Source organism: Cetorhinus maximus, chromosome 12 (genome assembly GCF_964194155.1).
Source record: "Cetorhinus maximus chromosome 12, sCetMax3.hap1.1, whole genome shotgun sequence".
Classification (NCBI taxonomy): domain Eukaryota; kingdom Metazoa; phylum Chordata; class Chondrichthyes; order Lamniformes; family Cetorhinidae; genus Cetorhinus; species Cetorhinus maximus.
The window spans coordinates 16,196,044-16,217,821 of record NC_135890.1 but is presented as its reverse complement, the minus strand read 5'-3'; the positions used below and the strand labels follow the sequence as shown (position 1 = coordinate 16,217,821).

Genomic DNA, 21,778 nt, shown 5'->3' with positions numbered 1-21,778 from the left:
ATGAAAGGAGCTGCTTTATATTTTCCCATTCGAACATTGTACGACTCTGAAATTCACGCTCACAACACACTAAATAACAATCCGAAAACAGATGAATTACTCATTCACCAGATGTAGGACCTTACCATCCCATAATGGCTGCTGCATTTGCTATAACAACAGTAACTGCACTTCAAATATAACTCATAGGTCAAATATAACTCATAGGTCAAATATAATTCATAGGTCATTAAGTGCATTGAAATGTCCTGAGGATGGGATACTGTGTTTCATAAATGCAAGTTTTCTTTTTTCTCAACCAGGATTTCAACAAAATGGAACTCCTTACCTGTCCTTCCCTGTACAACATCAGGCTTTTAAACCTAAGAATGGTGACACCTAATCAGTTTTTTTCCTGTTTCAATGCACCATTTTTACTTGTTATTCTACACCCTGAGCCTTGTTTCTAAGTTACTTATATGCTTTACCTTAGCTCACATTCCACCTGGTGACGAAGAAGTAAAAATTGCACATATCAGCATGTGATAAAAATCAATATCATAGTGAAATTGCGCACTAATGTTATAATAATTGCATGAAGTGCCTTCTACGAAGAGCGAACTTGATTCATTTGATCATTGAATCTAGCTTCACAGGAGCAATATCAAACAAATTTTCACACAGAGCGACGTAAGGAGATCTTGGTACAAGTGACCAAATGCTTGGTCAAAGAGATTGGTATAGAGGTGTGTCTTAAATGAAGAGAGAGAGATCGAAAGGCCAGAGGCTCAGAAAGGGAATTCAAGAGCCTTGGTCCAGGCAGCTGAGGGTGTGGCCACCAATGGTGGAGCAATTAAAATTGAAATGGTGCAAGAGCCTAGAACTGGAGGAGCGCAAAGATTTTGAAGGGGTGCAGGGTTGAAGGAGGTTACAGAGATAGGGAGGGGTGAGATCATGGAGGGAATTTGAAAAAAATAATGTGAATTTTAAAATAGAGGTAAAGCCAGACCAGAAGTTGATGACAGTGAGAACTAGGCCAATGGGTAAATGGGATACAGTGTAAGCTAAGAATTGGTCACAGAGTTTAGGATAAATTCAAAGGAATGGTACCCACTCCCTCACATCAATGTGAAGATGTAGATCTGTTTTCATAAAATCTTTGTTATCCTTTCAGCTTCCATAGAGTTTCCTGTATTGCAAGCTGACCTCTGACATCAAGGACAGCATTTCCCGGACGGCGTGTGGGGGCGGGAGTGGGACTCGCTTGCCGACTCGTAAAATGACATGGGGTGACTTTGGGCATGTGTCCCGACGTCATCCCGCGTCATTTAGATTTTCAGTTTGGTGGGCGCGCAGCCGAGTCAGTTGCGTGCCCGCTGGCCTGTCAACAGCCTATTAAGGCCATTAAAAAAGTAATTAAAATTATTAATCTTAATGGCCAACCTTAAGGTTGGCGGGCAGGCGAAGAGCCCATGCGGCCTTCCGAAAACGCATGAAGCCTCATCCATGGGTGGGATGAGGTTTCATGAGGGATTTAAAATGTTCGGAAAATTTTTTAAATAAAAGTCACGGACATGTCCTAGCTCATGTGACAGTGTCGCATGAGGGGACATGTCAGGAAAATTTTTTCTTACCTTTAGTAAATTTTTATAAATTCAACCGATCTCCCTGAGGCAGCACTTTGCCTCAGGGAGATCTATGCGTTCTTCCACATGCATGCACGACAGAGCGCACAGACCTGCTCAAGGAAACCCCCCTGTCCGCACAGGGAGCGCACGGTGCTTCCGGGCGGATGTCACGCTGGGCGGGTCTTCATTGGCCCACGCACATAAAATGGTGGCGTGCCCCCATCGGGAACCCACCCGCTCGCACCCGCTCCTGCACAACCCCCCCGATGGGGGGAAAATGCTGCCCCAAGTAAAGCTCTGCCTAAGACCTGACAGAGATTGAGCTTTATCTTAAAAAGTGATGGTGTGTGAAAATAGACTAGGTTGGCTCTCACTCATATTCTCTTCAGGTTTCCCTTTTGAATCCTCACTAATAGCCAAGTTGAGATGTAGGAAATCACAGGAACCTACATCTCACAAAATCATGCTGTTAACTTTAAAGGGCAATCTCAAACCAGTAACCTGACTCCAATTAAGTGTGGTCGTTTATAAATAAAACACAAGCTTTAATCTTTATATTGTTAATCCATCTCATGAAAAGCAGGTGGCTGCTTAATCTATCTTCACTTATTAAACTAAACTTCAATTTCTGTCAACCCTTTGGGAGCTTGATATCAGAGATCACCTTGCAATACAGCAAAACTCTATAGAAGATGAAAGGATAACAAAGATTTTCTGAAAACAGACTTACAACTCCAGATTGATGTGAGGAAGTGGGTGCTTTGAGAAGTGCCTTCCCTCCCCCAATTCTTCTGCGCCTGGTTTGGGGAAGTGCTGTAAATGTGGATAGTTAAAATTTTGGGACAACTCAAATGTAAGCGCTTACTGCTGTCACCATGAGGATTTCACTGGAACATAATGGTAAGTTAGCGACATTTTTATACTACAAAATTCTGATGTGGGAAAACACCCAGCAGTGCAATAAAAGGGTTATTCCCTCTAGGCTTAAGTGATTTGCAAAAGGAGCATTTGAAGCTGTTGCAAGTCCGTCACTGACAGTGTATGGTGGTGACAGCAATTTGAAGTGATGCATTAGTATCACACAAGTTAAATTTGCATAACTTTAACATGTTTTGGTCTCATTTTCTTTCCTGTTTTATCACAGTGTGAAATATTCCTAATGATAAAACACTGCTTACATGCAGAATCCTCCTCCTTCAGGTACCATGCCTAAGAGGGTGTTGGCAACCATGGACTTCCATTGGATTGGTCCTTGGTTATCCTTGGCAAAGTACTGCACTGGTTTGCCATTGCCTTCTGCAGTATGGCTGACCAGGAAACTCTCCTGCTTTTACTGCCTGCCAGTGGGTGTATTGGAAGGATTTACAGGCTGATGAGCAAGCTGTTTGACCAGGTTATGAATGCACCTTCCGTGGCCATCAAGTCCTGAAGTGGGACTTGAACTCGGAGCTTCTGGCCCCTGAAGCAGGGACGCTACCCCCTGTGCCACAAGGCCTCCACCACCATGCAGAATGCTTATGCTTCCCTCTGATGGGATTTAGTATCCATCACTATTAAAGGCATGTCTATTATTCACAAAGCAGCCCACAAATCCATTGAAATATGACCTCCACACCTACCTCTAGTTCCATATGAATACAGCAAGCTAGGCCCTCTCTGGCGACAGCTTCTAATGCATCCCTGCTGAGTCCAAAATAATGTCCACTGTACTTAATCGTCTCAATAAATTTCCCCTGCACAAAAGGACAAAATGGTTCAAATGGTGATGGCAACCAATATCTCAATGTATTACATAAGTATATGAAATGGCAATGAGATTTTCCCACTTTGATGCAAAAATAATTTTGGGAATTTTAGATCAATATATTTCTTAACCTGCCTTATACAATATTTGCTTTTTATCTTAAAAGACCACATGAAAAATGTTTTACTAATTCCACCTCTTCTTTCTGCTGGCTCACACTATTTTGGAGTTTGGAACACCTTTGGAACACTGGCATGCTCACACCATAGATATTACCAGTTAAGACTTTTGATGTATTTTTATGAATCAAATACAGTAACAAGCTGATGGGTATCCCTGGCCTGACCAACTAAATGAGGATAAATTGGGCCCTGTACCAATAAAGGTCTCCTTTAATAATTTAACTTTAGAAAACAGATGCATCAGTCAACATTAAATAGCATGTCTCACCACCTAATATTTTTTAGCTTGTTTCACATCCATTTCTGGGGAAAATCTTTTATACTGAGGAACAGTTTTAAGCTGCCCCATTGTAGAAAACACAGTAAAGTCATAAGAGCGTGTGCTACGTAGATTCATCAGGATCAGCCATGCTCTCATTGAATGGCAAAACAGGTTCAAGAGGATGGTTAACTGGCCTGTTTCTATGCTGTTGCAGCATGGCATGCTTTGCCATGGACAGAAGTCAAGGTTGAGGTCACTGTATCTTTTAAGGGGTACTGAAGTGGAGCAGATGAAAGACTATGAGGGAAGAGCCAAGCAGTCCGGTTATTTTTAAAATGATTCAGTTGGCACAGACACAAATGGATGAAGTGTTGTCCTTCTGTGCTGCAAGCTAATATGGTTCTAAACATATAATTTAGCTTTTAGAAATAGTGAACCTCACCTTGTAGGAAATCAAATAAACATCTTTAGAGATTCAGGCCTTGAAATTATGATATTGATATTAGCATGCCAAAACTTAACATGTTTGGACTGCCTGTATCTGCTATTTATACAGGTTAACTCTTATGTTAAAATAGTGGACCAAAGGATTGCATACAAAAGTGTTTGTACACTAATACTCACACAGAGAAATTTTTTTCAGGCTGCAAGCCAATAACAAAAGGTGCATCTACAATTCTATCATTCTGAAAAAGTGTGTTAATGGAAGTCCTTTGCATGATGCCTGCAATAACTTATGGAAAATAATTTTCATTGAATGGTGCCAACAGCACTCACTATTTAACAAAAAGATTCATCAAATCAAAATAGATGGGAAAAACATAACAACATTCAAATTAATCGCTTGCCGTGTGCAAATTGGCTGTCATGTTTCCTACATTATAACAATATTTCAAAAGTGTCTCATTGGCTGAAAAGCACTTTCGACATAAAAGGCGCTGTACATATGCAAATTTCTCTTTCTATTCTTTGCAGCTGTTTGGTGTTCAGAGTACTTTTAGTAATTTTTTACAATTTAAAATAAGCAGAAATTGAACCTAACTCAACTCTAGGGAATAAAAGCAGAAAATGCCGGAAATACTCAACAGGTCTAGCAGCATCTGTGGAGAGAGAAACAGAGTTAACATTTCAGGTTGATAACCATTCATCAAAACTGGGAAAAGTTGGAAATGTAACATAGGTCTTAAGATGGGTAAAAAGGCAGGGAGGATGGAGAAAAAGAAAAGGGAATATCTGTAATAGGATGGGAGACCGGAGAGATTAAATGACAAAACGGCTCATGGTGCAAGCCCAAAGGGAGTGGTAATGTGACAAGTAAAGAAACAACAATATATCTAGAAGAAGTGTGAATGGCAGAATCATGAACTGCTGCTGTCCGAAAAGAAAAAAAAAGGTAAATGAGAATAACAAAAAAAAACCAAAATCAGCTGAGAGAAAGGAAACAAAATGGGGGAAGAAGGAACAACTTAAAATTGTTGAATTCAATGTTGAGAGCCAAAGGTGACTGAGGCTAAGCCGTCAGGTGTTGAAAGACATATGTCGCATGGTCCAGCAGCAACTCGAGCCACAATCCATTGATCCCCTTGATCTGTCAGTGGCTGTGAAGGTAACCGTCGCTCAACTTCTATGCTTCAGAATCTTTCCAGGGGTCATCAGGAGACCTGTCTGGTATATCCCAGTCAGCAACCACGCAGCTGCATTAAGGCTGCAGCTAATGCCTTGGTGTGTTGCTGTAGTGTACATGGTACATACTGCTGCCACTGTGCGTCGGTGGTGGATGATGTGCCAATCAAGCGGGCTGCTTTGTCCTGGATGGTGTTGAGCTTTTTGAATGTTGTTGAAGCTGCACTCATCCAGGCAAGTGGAGAATATTCCATCACACTCCTGACTTGTGCCTTGTAGATGGTACATGCTCATGTGGGGGATCACATTAATTAATATTGATTTGGCATCTCAGACGCAGAGAGCCATGGCCTTTTCCCAATTAGCAGGCTTTCCTCAGGTGCAGGGTGTGACTGATTGCACCCATGTTGTCATAAAGGCCCCAACTCAACATGTGGACACCTTTGTCAACCGGAAGTCCTTCCAATCAATGTACAGGTGGTTTGTAGCTACAACAAGGTCTTCCTTCTTGTGTTTGCAAGGTTCCCTGCCAGCTACCACACCTCCTTCATACAAAGGAGTTCGCAACTCCCTCAGCTATTTCAGCGACCAACGCAGACCCATGGTTGGCTTCTAGGGGACAAGGACTACCCCTTAAGAATTGGATAGTGACCCCCTTTAGGAGCCCACAAACAGAGGCAGAGCGTAACTACAACAGCAGCCATGTTGTCACCGAGTAGCATAGAGCAGGCAATAGGCATTTTAAAGATGCGCCTCAATTGCCCAGGTGGAGATCTTCACTATGCCCCAGCAAGGGTATCAAGAATAGTAGTGCTGTACTGCATGCTGAACAACAATGCACAGCCGAGGGACCTAGAAATCAATGACAATGATTCCATGGGCAGAGCTCCAACCTCTGAGGAGGAAGTCCCTGTCCATACGGAAGATTCTAAAATGGATGAGGATGAGGAGGCTGCTAATGGCAGAGCAGCTGGGAGGCATGACCATGTAGTCAGGGCTGCCTCTGTGCAGGAGGGGATCATCATCAGACAGGTCCTTGTGTAAAATGGATTCTCATAATGTCCCCCATTATCATAATTGCCATCAACTAGTCCCTGGTGACATACTTCCACCTAAAGAACTTTGTACATTTACTCCACAGTTACTCAAGGTGCTGCTCATTCCCCACAAGGGAGAGAATAAATATCAATGAGTTGGACTCAATCACGTTCACATGGTTGAAACCCTCACCATCACGACCATGGGCCTCATCACACTGCAAACACGCATGGTAATAAGTCATTCACAACTTGGCCCCTTAACATGAACGCCAGTAACTGTAAATGAGGGACTCATGCCACAAACTTGTCCATAATTAAACCATGCCCACAATGCTGAGAGTTAACACAACACAAGATTTTTTTTTTTAAATTAGTTCACAAGATGTGAGCGTTGCTGGCCAGGCCAACATTTATTCCCATCCCTAATTGCCCTTGAGAAGGTGATGGTGAGTTGCCTTCTTGAACCGCTGCTGTCCATGTGGTGTAGATACACCCACAGTGCCATTAGGCAGGGAGTTCCAGCATTTTGATCCAGCAACAGTGAAGAATCGATATATATCTGGATAGTAATGACATCAAGAGATATGGGGAAAGCGCAGGAAAATGGTGTTGAGGTAGCTGATTAGCCATGATCTAATTAAATGGTGGAGCATGCTTGACAGGCCGAATGGCCTACTCTTGCTCCTATGTTCCTATGAACAGTGATATAGTTCCAAGCCAGGATGGTGTGTGGCTTGGAAGCAGTGCTCCCATGCATATGCTGTCATTGTCTTCCTAGATGGTTGAGGTCACCGGTTTGGAAGCTTCTGGCAAAGGAGCCTTGCAGTGAATCTTGTAGATGGTACATACTGCCGCCACTGTGTGCTGGTGGTGGAGGGAGTGAATGTTTATGGTGGTGGATAGTTCGCGAATCAAGCAGACTACTTTGTCCTGGATGATGTCGAGCTTCTTGAGAGTTGTTGAAGTTGTACTCATCCAGGCAAATGCAGAGCATTCCATCACACTCCTGACTTGTGCCTTGTAGATGGTGAACATGCTTTGGGGAGTCAGGAGCTGAGTTACCCACCGCAGAATTCCCAGCCTCTGTTCTTAGACTGTTCGGATGGCACAATATTTATATAGCTAGTCTAGGTCAGTTTCTAGTCAATGGTAACCCCAAAGATGTTGATAGTGGGGGAGTCAACAATGGTAATGCCATTGAATGTCAAGGGGAGATAGTTGGATTTTCTCTTGTTGGTCATTGTCTGGCACTTGTGTGGCGTGAATGTTACTTGTCACTTATCAGCCCAAGCCTGAATGTTGTCTAGGTCTTGCTGCATAGGGACACGGCCTGCTTCAGTCACATGAATAATTTAAAACCTTACACATGCTGATAGCATTGTATGTTGTAGCATGCATGCAGATAGGGCATCTCACATGTGATGAGCCTGTAACTGTGCAAAAAAAGTCCTTTGAAAGAACTTGCGCACCATGCATACCGGCCAAAGGTCCAGTTTCTGACTTGGGTGCCACGTGCAACATTCCTGACTGCCATATATCTCTGCTAACTGCACAATGCACATCCTGTGACACCTGGAATGCAAATGCAGCCAAAGTAGTGGGCATAGCATATGACCAATATTACCTGGACGATACATGATCTCTCAAGCTGTGATGTTTACACCTTTGGCAATGTGTAACACTGCAGTGCGGATGAATGCCTTGCACCAAGCACTCATGCTCGAGATGCACCTGCTGTTCAGCATCTCCTCGTGGAGCCTGATCACTGAGCCTCCCTTAAAGTCAAGTTTGAGCTTATGACCTCTGGAGTCTTATGTGATACAGCACAGAAGGAAGAAGCCCTCCAAATCAACTGATAGCCTTCATCCTGTTGATGGCACATCCAGATGGACCTCACCATGCCACCATCATTGTTACTGGTAAGAACTGCCTTCATAATGTTACCATTCTTACCATCACATACGCACACTGATTCATGTACAAGTGTGAGTAAATATGTTCAAGGGGTGCTCAAATATACAATGTTAAAAATGTAACCACGGTGAACACATTGGTGCTCTAGGTGAGGCATCGTTCGCTCTTGCACACTCCTACGAAGCACCCCCTGTGTGCCTCAGAGGAGGTGGAGGCAGGCTGTTCACTTCAAACAGCAATGTGGCTCGTTGGGCAGGCACCTGTTAGGGACATCCTTCAGACTGCGGCCTCTGCATCTCTGCATGGGCAGCTGTGCTCATTGGCACATGTGCAGCAGACGAGGGCTCTGACAGAGGGGCTGGGGAGGTGGAGGAAGATGAAGGTGCTGAGAAGCTCTCGGTGACCCGCACAGTCCTGGTTTGGCTTTCAGGTTATCCATTCCAGCAACTGCTGTGCCAACAGTGTGATCGTCCTGTTAAGGGTACACAGTCCCTCATATATTCCATGGATGTCAGCGCTCATACTCTGAGTGGACTGATCCAGGCTACTGAGGGAGGCTTGCACCCTTTCCTGGCCAAGACACTACCTTGCATCCACTCCGAGTGTTGCTGCAAGTATCTCTCCATGAGACTGGCCAATCTCTCATGGTCAGAGCTCATGCAGTTGAGCCCCCCGGACAACGTGGAGCTCATGACAGCGATGGACTCCCCTATTCACAGTCCAAGATGTCCCACTGCCTCAGGGAACTCTGCCAGATGTCCATACTGCTGCTGATTATCTAAATAATGTGCCCCAAATGTAACTCCCAAGGCTTCACATTTCTGTCCACTGGAGCATCATCGTGACTTTCCTCTCTCCTCCTAGGGGCTCTATGCACAGATGTTTCTGACTCTGACACTTCCTCATGCATTCTGTTGCGGTGCCCTTCGCCCTGCCCCACCGACTATGCGCATCCTACATCCCCCCGAAGTGTTTACAACTGAATTGGCAATGTATGGGCTAGTATGATGTGATACTGCCTCCTTGGACATCTCTTTTTCCTCTTGTTGCTAAGAGGATCTAGCCTGGGGCAGTGAGGGAGCAGAGCTGGGACCTGTGTGAGACACAAAAGCAGTTATTTAGGTACAGTCCTTCTTATAGTGAAAGCACGCTCTGATGCACGCCATTGTTATTGCCCATATGACGCAACCCCATCCTTGCACTCCCTCTCATGCCAACATTCTGTTGTGATCAGCAAAATGACAGTATGACCTCCACCATTACCACCATATGCCAAGGTGATTTCAGCACTGCCTTTATCACCTGCTAATGGCCATTTGGCATCACCAATAAACAGCTATTCAGGCACCCTGGCAATCCCTATGACCATCTATTCAACAGGACATATGCATCTCAGGAAGACTGACCTACTCCTAGTCTGGGCCAGCTCCATGGCGTTCTTCACCCTTCTGGTCTGCAACAATAACATGAATTTATATTAGTCTGATATGCGGTGCATGGAGGGATATTGCTCTTCACTGCGTCTGTGCATCATAGTGCTCATTCACTTGTGTTCTTTGCACACCTAACATGAGCTGCTTACACATTCAAGCTTCAGTGCTGAAGCAGGGGCATGTGCCATGTCTTGCACCTTAGCTGCAGCCTGCAAATATGATCCATCACTTGGATCTCTCTGTGGATGAGGGAAGCTAATCACCTTGCAGGAAAGCAGCAGGTCATCGAACCTTTTCCAGCACTGAATCCATAAGTGCTGATGGTCTCTTGTGTGCCCACCGCAGCCGCATTTTGAATCCAAGTCTTCTTGGTTGCTACAGGTGGATTACGTCAGGCAGCAGGGTGGAGGACTGGTCTCCTCTCCTGGACTCCACCAAAACTTGAAGGTTCTGATCAGAAAAGCGTGGGGCAACTGAACCCATCCCTTACCCCGTATTTCCTCTGTGATATTCTACAAATAAAAATGCAACACAAAAAGGTACATGAGCCATTCAGATTGCATTGCTCTCACTCACTTTGGTGTGCTTACACACACTAACCATTTTCAACATATCATCAATGATTATTGGTAAGGTTTGGTGGAGAAATGGCTTTGCACAAATGCTTGATGTCATGTACGTTGCAGCTGTGACTCCAAGGCAGCATGCTGTGCTTCGTGCCCACAGACAGCCCTACTGGTTTCCCCCTTTTCGTCACACTGTTATACCGTGCAGCTGTTGGAGACCTGGTCAAAGATCAACTGTGTGGCCTGATAGATGGATGGCAAGAGAGCAAGTGAACAGGATAATGAGCATTCACTGTTCATCATTCATCCACCCACTAAGTCTTGGCAGGTAACTACATGACTGCATAACATCTGTACCAGGCAGTGGTGGCAAGAGGATACCACCACTATGTCTGTGACTTAAGAGCTCACTCCATGCATTCAGTCGTTTAGTAGAGTACACTTTGATTAATCATCAACAATGACAACTCTCCCATAGCGAAAGCCCATGATAGGTCATCCATTCCAGGGTCAGCTAACAGCTGGACAACATTTACTGCTTTGACACTCGCCTGTCAAGGCAATGACATCTCCTCTGAAGCACAGGGACTTCATACTTCACCACTGACGACCAAGCTCTCGAATGGGCCTTTCTGAAGGACCGCTTTTTATCTGCATCTGAGTCTTCAAACGCCCACCAGGCTTGCCCCGACCCCTCATTACTTCTGGGGTCGTCTGACCCAACTATTAATCTAGCCTGTCCCCCACCCTGGACCGAAAATCAGGGGTAGGATTTTGAATTCAGCGGGCTGGTGTGGCCAGCGGGCCCAGGAGTGGCCGGGAAATGGGCTGCCACCCGCAATTGGCTCCAACCATGATTTCATGCTGGCAGGCCAATTAAGGCCCGCCCAGCATGAAACATAGCTCCTCACTGGTCAGGAAGGGCCGAGCGGGGGTGGGGGCCTGTTGGTTGCCAAGTCCAATGGCGACTTAGGGCTGGTTTAAAAATGGCCCAGGCAGCCCTGGAGGGCTGCCAGCGAAGAAGACATCTTCGGTGTTGTCAACAGGGGCTTCCAGTGCGGCTGCGGACGGCAGGCAGAAGGGCAGGTCGGGTGGACACTCAGCCCTCCAGTTTTCTGATGAGTGCCTCGTGGTCCTCCTGAAGGAGGCAGCTGCCAGGATGGACACCCTTGTCCCCAGGGATGGAAGGAAGAGGCCACTGCACCTTAAAGAAAGGGCTTGGAAGGAGGTGGCAGCACTGGTCAGCAGCCATGATGTTGTGCGGTGCACCTGGGTCTAGTGCTGCAAGAGGTTTAATGACCTGCTGCGCTCAGGAAGTGTGAGTACCGTGTTGGCATGAATCAGTGTGTTGAAGTGTTAAGGTCTGGCTGCCCCGCCCTCCATGGAGCTCAGGGGTGTTAGAGTCTGCGTGCCAACCATCAATGACGCCGGAGCTAGCCAAGGCAGTGAGCCCTGGCTGCTTGGACTGAGTACCTTACAGTTTGAGGGCTACTACTTGGATGTACCCTACAAGGTGCTCCTCAGGTGAGGTTGGACATGGTCACAATGGCACTTCAGGTAGAGAGTGGACTAATCAATGCTATTCTGTCCTTTCAGGAGAAGACAACCCATAACAACATTGGAAGGTCACGGACCAGCGGAGGCCCCCAAAATCTCCTAATCCTCACAAGGTACAAACAGGATGCCTTGGAGATGGAGAGCTGGCACGTACCTCGGTCAGCCAGCCGCGGAGAGGCTGGGGTGTCACACGAAGGTAAGAGTGCAGTGCACAGAGGTGAGAGTTTCAGATGGTGCAAACATTCTCGTGTCGTCTGATCATTGATGGGAGTCTCAAAACTGGATTCCTATGGCCCATGGATTACTGAAAGATGATGGCCCTATGATGCAGATCTCCAAGGTCTCACCAGGGTGCCTGGCATGCACAGTGACAGTGTGATGACTTAAACTAATGATATGTCGTTGTTCCCCCTTAGATTTGCCACCACACACCCAATTGCAGGACCCCAAAGAGTCACCTCTGACGCCAGTGGACCGCCAGGCATCAGATGCACCTGCATCACACCTGCTCTCTGAACCAGACAGAGGCAGAGAGTGCACAGGGCATCGGCAGTCGGAGAGCTGCTGGAGATCAGGACAATGTTGAGTCAAAGGCAGATGGTGAGCCTCTGGAGTCGTGTGGCAGATGTTGGATGTCCAGCGAGATTAATGGGAGGATCTGGCCGAAATCCACGAGGGGGTCCGCATGCCATGATCTCCGTTATGGAGGAGTCCATGCGGAGCATCACCACTGCGTTGACCCTCATGGCTGAGCGCACTGCCTCCTCCATTGAGAGAGTGATGACTGTCACGGAGAGGCAGCTCCAGGGGCCGAATCAGGGGCTCCTGGGGTTGCGCTCGGACCTGCAAGCTCTCAAACAGGCAATGACATCAGGTGGTCAGTGTCAGTGTGGAAGATGGATGAGGCACACAGTATACCAGTTAAGTGCCCATCCATCAATGGCGAGCAGGGAGGTCCAGAGCGACCTCACCTTGGAGCACGAGCTGCCTGGCGTCTCTGTGGGTTCCTCTCAGGGTGCACTGGACGAGGGCAGCAGCTCCTCCGCCGGTGACCGTGACATCTGATGAGGCTGCGGCGACTGGGGAGATGCCAGCCGTGGCACTGGCTGCTCCCTCTCAGGCGGGGCGAGCACAGGCTTTGCTAGCCAGAGGATGACCGCCAAGGTCATCAAGGCCAACAGGTTAACAGGCTCCAATGCTGCTGCCGGCAAGGGGGGTGGGGGGAGGAGGGTGCGCCAAGACGTAGCAGTCGTAAACATAAATTTAAGGCACCATGAGCACAAGAGGGACTGGTCACAGGTGATCTTCTGTTGTGCAATTTTTTGTTTATGTATGGGACTGAAGGCCAGAGAAGGTTCTGTTATTTTGTTTGGACTGTCAAAATGAGATCAATTTTCTTTTGTCATAATGGCCTAAGTATGCTTCACCATTTTTATTTAATGTGGCGCAGGGTAAGTAATGCTAGATGTGGGTGGCTCTAAACTTTATTGCACAGGCACTGACTTGACTTTGGGGTCAAAGGAAAAGGTCGTTTCAGACATCGGGGATGGAGGCGGCAGCCCTGACATGAGGTGGTAGCACTTATTTGGCAGCCTAGCTGATCAATGTGTCCCTGGTGTTCCTGCCTCCATGGAGATTACAGAGGTCTGCCTCCACACCTTTAGTGTTCTCCTCACCATACTCCTCTTTGGACTCACTACTGGATTCATCATCTGTGGCCTGTGCAGCTGTGTCAACATCCTCTTCCTCCAGTGTGTCCCTCCTTGCCAGTCCCAGATTGTGGAGAGTGCTGCATGCAACCACGATCAGAGACACTTGCTCTGGGGGGTATTGTAGTGCTCCCCCTGAACAGTCCAGGCATCGGAAGTGAATCTTCAGAAGACCTATGGTTCTTTCTATCACCGCCCTTGTGGAGGCATGGCTCCTGCTATACCTCTGCTTTGCCTCTGTTCTTAGGCAGCGGAGAGGATGTACTCAGGATGTATGCGTCATGGGAGGTGCCAGGTTACCTTGCACAGACTTGCAGAATATGCTTCCTATGGTGACACACTATCTGCACATTCAGGAATCCCTTCCTGTTAATGAAGGCACCCGGCTGACCCGCTGGTGCCTTGATGGCCACATGTGTGCAGTCAATTGCACCCTGGATGTGGAGGAACCCAGCAATTGCTGCAAAACTTCTGGCTCACTCAGCCTGGCTAGCCTTGTCCGTTTGGAAATGAATGAAAGTCACTACCCACCTGAACAGAGCTTCTGTCACCAGCTTGATGCAACTATGGACAGTTGATTGGGAGACTCCACACAGATCCCCCATTGACCCCTGGAAAGAACTGGAAAGAGGGCCACTGTGACCTTCAGAGCCACTGGCACGGGGCGTCCACCTACACAGTTGGAGGTGATCTCAGGTCCAATGATCTGACAATTGGAGGTCACCATCTCTCTTGAGAGGTTAGCCTCCTTTGGCATTGCACCTCTGACAATTAGTTAGCTGTATCGCCGCCTGTAAACCCTGGAAGAATAGTGACGTGTTCTGCGGCCCTTCACGCCTTTGACTACCTGCTGGCCCTGTACCCCTTGTGCCTGCGCCTCTCCCCCCACAGGTCGCTCCCCTGCAATCTGCACTGGGACACCTGGCCTCCTCTCCCTTCTGCCCCTCTCTTCCTCCTCAGAGGAGGTGCCTCCAACAGAGACCACAATCCCCTTTACCAGGATTACAGAAAGCTGTCTGATACCTGGAAGGGTCCACACTGTCTGACTCCTCCGGGGTCCTTGTAGATACCAAGGAGACTTGAAATGAAGCCTGGAAATGCTAACAATGAAGCCCTGAACAGAAATGAAGCTGCCAAGTACCAATAAGTCATCAGCAGCAAACTATCTACCAAACTCCTCATTACTCACACTGGCAATGCTGCTGACCATTTTTTTATCCCGCCCATGTATGAGGTTTTGCAAATTGTCAGCTGGCCGCCTGCCTGTTTTGCTTGTGCGACGAGCGCGAAATCGCACAGGCAACGTAAAATCGGTGCTAATTGCCTTTTTAATGGCCTTAACTAGCCTCTTCATTAATGGTGGGCGCGGCTCAAACTTCCACTCACACTCGCTGACTGAAAGATTGCAAATGAGCAATGACGCAATGCTCACCTGACATCATCACGCGCTATTTTACACTCGAGCAGATCAGGCGCGTGCCCACCCACTCAGTGAAAAATTCTGCCCCAAATGTTTGGGCCGCCATTTCTAAAGGTTGGATTTGTGGAACCAGGAATCCCCCTGTCTCTGTGCACCCAGCCCAGGAGCGAAAATTTGGGCCAGTATTTCAAAACAGAATAATAGTTTCAGTTGATATAAATTTTTCTCACTTACTCAGGCAGAACCATAAAATCCTTTAAGTGGGTGCTCCCAATAAACACACTTTTTAAATCAGCAGGATAGTAGATTCATCATAATTTGAAAGGTGATTTTTTTTATTGGGCTGCTCTTGTCGATATCCCGGTGATACAGAATGAATCCCCTGACCACGATAGGTATATTACATAGAATTTACATAAGAGTTTTTTGATTCATTGATGGGATGTGGGCATCACTGGCAAAACTAGGATTTATAGCCCATCCCGACATGCTCTTGAGAATGTGGTGGTGAGCTGCCTTCTTGAACCACTGAAGTCCATGTAATTGTAATTTCTCGTAGCATTTTATTTTGATACAACTGAGTGGTTTCCTAGGCCACTTCAGAATCAGTTATATTGCTCTGAGTCTGGAGTCACAGGGGCCAGGACAGCAGGTTCCTTCCCAAAAGGACATTAGTGAGCAAGTTGCGTTTTTCTGACAATCTGGTAGTTTCATGGCCACCAGTACTGATATCAGCTTTATATTCCAGATTTATTGAATTAACAGAACAACTTTTCAACTGCCATGGTGAGGTTTGAACTCATGTCTCCAGATTATTAATCCACTTCTTTGGATTACTAAACCAGTAACATAACCACTTTGCTACTGTACTCATAACATGGTCATATAAGAAGCTCAAGGTGATGGATATTGTGGCGGAAGGTTTTTCATGAGCATCGTGGAATACACAAGGACAGAAGCTGTTCTATATTGTTAAAAGGAAAGCAATGAGTTCTGATGTGGATCCAGTTTTACCCTGACAGGAACTATGAAATGTTGCTTTCATTTCCTCTTGGATTCTCTTTAACAGTTACAAGATTATGTCTTGTAAATTTTGGTTACAGCACATAAACAGATCATTCAGCCTAACTGATCTATCTGGGTTGCCAACTCTCTAGGATTGGCCTGGATTCTCCAGGAATTGAAGATCAATCTCCAGGACACAGCTGTGTGCAACCCCTGGAGAAAAACCATCGGGCCATTAAAAAAGATTGTTATTTTTTGTAATTTTCTTTGAACATTTCTCTTTACTATATATAAAAGACATTGAAAATGGGGGGAGAAAACTGTTTGGTTGGCAGTCAAGCAACATCCAACCGAGTAATGAGTCTTTTTGCTTTCTAATTGGCGTAGGAAGGCAGTGCGTCACAAGAATGGATATGTTGGCCAACTAATGGCTGGAGTGTAGGAACAAGTCATGTGATGAAACCTCCAGGAATCCATTTAATCACAATTGGCCAACCCTATTTATATTGGTGAATATGCTTCACTTGAGCCTCCTCTTACCTTACTTCATCATTACCATGTCTGTCTATTCCTCTTTTCCTCATCTACATAGCCAGCTTCCCCTTAAAAGTCATCTATGCTATTCATCTTGACTATTCCATGTGATAGCAAGTTCCATGTTTTAGCCACTCTAAGTAAAAATGTTTCTCCTAAATTTCTTATTGCATTTATTAGTAACTATCTTATATTTATGGCCACTAGTTTTGAATTCCCCAGAAGTAGAACCATCTTCACTACATCTAACCTATCAGAAAGACTGGGAAGGTGACAAAGCTGAATGGAGTGGTGGCAATAAGGAGGTTAACATATTTTGAAAAACTAAAAGGGGTTAAAAGGCGTTCTCCCTCCTTCATGGGCTATGTGTGAAATTTAAAGTCAAACCATAAAATTTAAAAATAAATAGATTTGAGGGGGAAGATTTCCTCTGTGTGCTATGTGTAACACCATTTACAAACTTTTGTGTTGTGATTTAATTACATATAATACAGAGGAAATCTTCCCCCATACACCAGCTAGCCTGTTTACTTCAGTTACAAGACTAAATTAATATTTTACTGATCAATATGATTGTAATTCTCTATTTGCACCAGGAGGCAAAAAACAAAGTTTAACACAAAGGCCCTAATAGTACTCAATTAGATACTAGAGGACAAAAACACAGTATTTACCTGAAAATCCTCACTCTACAATTTCAATGAAGGCATTAATCCATTTAAGATAAGTAACATTTCCATAAAGCAGACTTTCAGGTCTGAGTGTTTGTCTGCAGAAATTCCATGTGTGATTTCAGTGCCAATGTTCTTAGAATATATTTTTTAATTTGAATAACCTCAAGTTTTGCATGAACTATGTGCATTTTGCAAAAATGCAAGATTCCCTTAATTTATTAGAAGTTAATAAAACACCTATTCTTTTATCTGGGCAGGTAGGCATTGAAAATAGTTAAATTCCCTCATTTGAACAGCAAAAAACAAAAATTATAAATGTAGAGAATATTTTTTTAATTGGGGATTGAGTAGCATCCAAAGAAAATCAAAACCCAGCAGCAAATTAACATTATAGATGCCAAAGGAAAAAAAAACTGTCGAGGCTGAAAATCAACTGCTATTTCACCTATGATAAACTTTTTTTGAAAATTAGCATACGTGAAGACAACAGGCATTGTGATGTTATCACAAAACCTGATTCTAAATATCATACCACTTTAGACAACTAGGTCACAAAATACATTCAGATGAAGGGGGGACCCATTTGATCTCATATTTTCAGAATTCGTAACTCTACGATCTTTTGACTGTAGCATTAACATTTAGGTTTACCTGAAAGGATAGCGACTCTCACAATGTAGCATTCTCTTGGTAATGAACTGGATTGGCAGCCTAGATTATCCTTGAGTGAGGCTTGAACCCATAACCTTCTGAAGTAGAGTTGACACAGTTACCGATTAAACCAAGCTAACTTCACTAACCCAAGTCAACAGCCAAACATACAAACTGTGAGAACTTGCATTTATGTAGCACTTTTAGCAATAATAAATAAACCAAGACACTTCAAGTAGGAGGGACAAATGCCAAACAATAATATAGAAAACAAGTAAAAGCAAATGAGATAAAATTTGAAACTCTTTTGAAGATGAGTCACCTTTTTGTGTACAGCCTACAATCATTGTGATGTGCTATCAAAAGGATTTCCCAACAAGTCTAGTTATATAAAGGCTAGTGAATTTCCTGACAAATGTTGTTACTTAAAAACTAGTGATCGGCTCAATGGGCAAGAGCGTTGCGTGCCCTGGTACTGTCCCAAATACAAGAAGAACCTCCAGATTGATTTCTATCCCATATTCCTATAGATTCCTATTCACTAATTCTTGCAAAAGGTCATCGACCTGAAACATTAACTCACTTTCTCTCTCCACATATGCTGCCTAATCTGCTGAGTATTTCTGGCGTTTTCTATTTTTATTTCAGATTCCTAATCCATGTTTAATTCGCTGTTTTAAGCCTGTACAGCAGTGAGACCACCAACACCATCCTCAGTATTGCTGGGCTGAAGTGACAAAAGTCAGCAGGCGCTTCTAAACCTGATCATTATCCTGTTCCTTCCCCCTAACCCACCAACTCAGTTCCTGAAAAGTAATCTGCCTAGATGCTGAGGAATGATAGGACTGGACTCTGCTGTGATGCTTCCCAAGGTCACTGCTGACAGTTACTGCCTCAATTCAGATGTGAGTATTGGCCTTCACCAGTGAGCTTCTGGAGGGCTTGAGCTCCCATGAGCCACCAGCAGTGGTCTAACATGAGTCATCGCGTTCAGGAGAGGGGAAAATTGGAAAACACTGGTGATTAAAGTGAACAAGTGTTTAATAAAGAGAATCACACAGTGTGACAGATGGAATGCAGAGTACAGAGCACTTGAGGCTCATCAGTAACTGCTTCTTCACTGTGGTGAAATAAACACACACATTGTCGTCACAGTGATTTAACCTCTATTTAACAGTTACGTTCTTCAACAGATTTTGCATTAAGTTTGAACTACATGATTTTTGGGTTTTGATCAAAATTTAGCTCAGATATGAGTTTCAATCAGGTATTGCAATGCTAAGAGTTAGATGTAAAATTCTCTTATCTTACTAAGCACATACCAAGCTCTATCATAATAGAAAGGCAATGTAAGGTGCTACCTCATGGTGAGAGAGAGACTGAATCACATCTGAATTAACTCAGACTCATCTCCTGTTTAGAGATGCCCAGATAGAATCCTGGTAGCAAGTCCCATGCACAGCCTCTCAACATAGTTGGTGCATGGTCAATTAGAAAGTTAGCAGATTCAAGGTGACTCTCAAAGGCAAAAGCATTCATAAGACCATTAGACATAGGAGCAGAAATTAGGCCATTCAGCCCATCGAGTCTGCTCCATCATTCAATCATGGCTGATAAGTTTCTCAATCTCATTCTCCCGCCTTCTCCCCGTAACCTTTGATCCCCTTACCAATCAAGAACCTATCTATCTCGGTCTTAAATACACTCAATGACCTGGCCTCCACAGCCTTCTGTGGCAATGAATTCCATAGATTCACCACTCTCTGGCTAAAAAAGTTTCTCCTCATCTCTGTTCTAAAAGGTCTTCCCTTTACTCTGAGGCTGTGCCCTCGGGTCCTAGTCTCTCCTACTAATGGAAACATCTTCCCCACGTCCACTCTATCCAGGCCTTTCAGTATTCTGTAAGTTTCAATCAGATCCCCCCTCAACTTCTAAACTTCATCGAGTATAGACCCAGAGTCCTCAAACATTCCTCACATGTTAAGTCTTTCATTCCTGGGATCATTCTCGTGAACCTCCTCTGGACCCTCTCCAGGGCCAGCACATCCTTCCTGAGATACGGGGCCCAAAATTGCTCACAATATTCTAAATGTGGTCTGACCAGAACCTTATAAAGCCTCAGCAGCACATCCCTGCTTTTATATTCTAGTCCTCTCAAAATAAATGCCTTCCTAACTACCGACTCAACCTGCAAGTTAACCTTAAGAGAATCTTGGACTAGGACTCCCAAGTCCCTTTGCACTCCAGATTTCTGAATTCTCTCCCCATTTAGAAAATAGTCTATGCCTCTATTCTTCCTACCAAAGTGCATGACCTCACACTTCCCCACGTTGTATTCCATCTGCCACTTCTTTGCCCATTCTCCTAACCTGTCCAAATCCTTCTGCAGCCTCCCTGCCTCCTCAATACTACCTGTCCCTCCACCTATCTTTGTATCATCTGCAAACTTAGCCAGGATGCCCTCAGTTCCTTCATCTAGATCATTAATGTATAAAGTGAAAAGTCGTGGTCCCAACACTGACCCCTGCGGAACTCCACTAGTCACCGGCCGCCATCCTGAGAAGGACCCCCTTATCCCCACTCTCTGCCTCCTGCCAGACAGCCAATCTTCTATCCATGCTAGTACCTTGCCTCTAACACCATGGGCTCTTATCTTACTGAGCAGCCTCCTGTGCGGCACCTTGTCAAAGGACTACTGGAAGTCCAGGTAGATAACATCCATTGGCTTTCCTTTGTCTAACCTACTCGTTACCTCCTCAAAGAATTCTAACAGATTTGTCAGGCATGACCTCCCCTTGATGAAACCATGCTGACTTTGCCCGATTTTACCATGCGCTTCCAAAAATTCTGAAATCTCATCCTTAATAATGGACTCTAAAATCTTACCAACGACCGAGGTCAGGCTAATCGGCCTGTAATTTCCCGTCTTTTGCCTCACTCCCTTCTTAAGCAGGGTGGTTACATTAGCGATTTTCCAGTCCTCTGGGACCCTCCCTGACTCCAGTGATTCCTGAAAGATCACCACTAACACCTCCACTATCTCTTCAGCTATCTCCTTCAGAACTCTGGGGTGTAATCCATCTGGTCCAGGTGATTTATCCACCTTTAGACCTTTCAGTTTTCCTAGCACCTTCTCCTCGGTAATGGCCACCATACTCACCTCTACCCCCCGACTCTCTTGAACTTTGGGGATGTCACTCATGTCTTCCACTGTGAAGACTGACGCAAAGTACCTATTCAGTTCCTCCACCATTTCTTTGTTCCCCACTACTACTTCTCCAGCGTCATTTTCCAGCAGCCCAATGTCCACTTTTGCCTCTCTCTTACCCTTTATATATCTAAAAAAACTCTTGCAATCTTCTTTTATATTACTGGCTAGTTTACCCTCATATTTAATCTTCCCCCTCCTTATTTCTTTTTTTAGTTGTCCTCTGTTGGTCTTTGTAGGCTTCCCAATCCCCTGGTTTCCCACTGCTCTTCGCCGCATTGTCTGCTTTCTCTTTAGCTTTTATGCTGTCCCTGACTTCCCTTGTCAGCCATGATTGCCTCGTCCTCCCTTTAGTATGCTTCTCCTTCCTAGGGATGAATTTTTGCTGTGTCTCCCAAATTACTCCCAGAAACTCCTGCCATTGCTGTTCCACTGTCTTTCCTGCTAGGCTCATCTCCCAATCAATTCTGGCCAGCTCCTCCCTCATGCCTCTGTAGTTGCCTTTATAATACCGTTACATCTGATTCCAGCTTTTTCCTCTCAAATTGCAGGGTAAATTCTATCATATTATGGTCACTTCCTCCTAAGGGTTCCTTCACTTTAAGCTCCCTTATCAAATCTGCCTCATTACACATCACTAAATCTAGAA

The 21,778-nt window shown here is 45.1% G+C and overlaps 1 protein-coding gene across 1 annotated transcript in view; it reads right to left on the bottom strand.

Annotated features, from left to right (window-relative positions):
- lrguk (leucine-rich repeats and guanylate kinase domain containing) overlaps positions 1–21,778 on the bottom strand; it is a 175,335-nt gene that overhangs the window by 65,236 nt on the left and 88,321 nt on the right. The window contains exon 13 of the mRNA XM_078553057.1: positions 3,227–3,340. Coding sequence (XP_078409183.1) covers positions 3,227–3,340 — 114 coding nt within the window. The remainder of the gene's footprint in view (positions 1–3,226; positions 3,341–21,778) is intronic.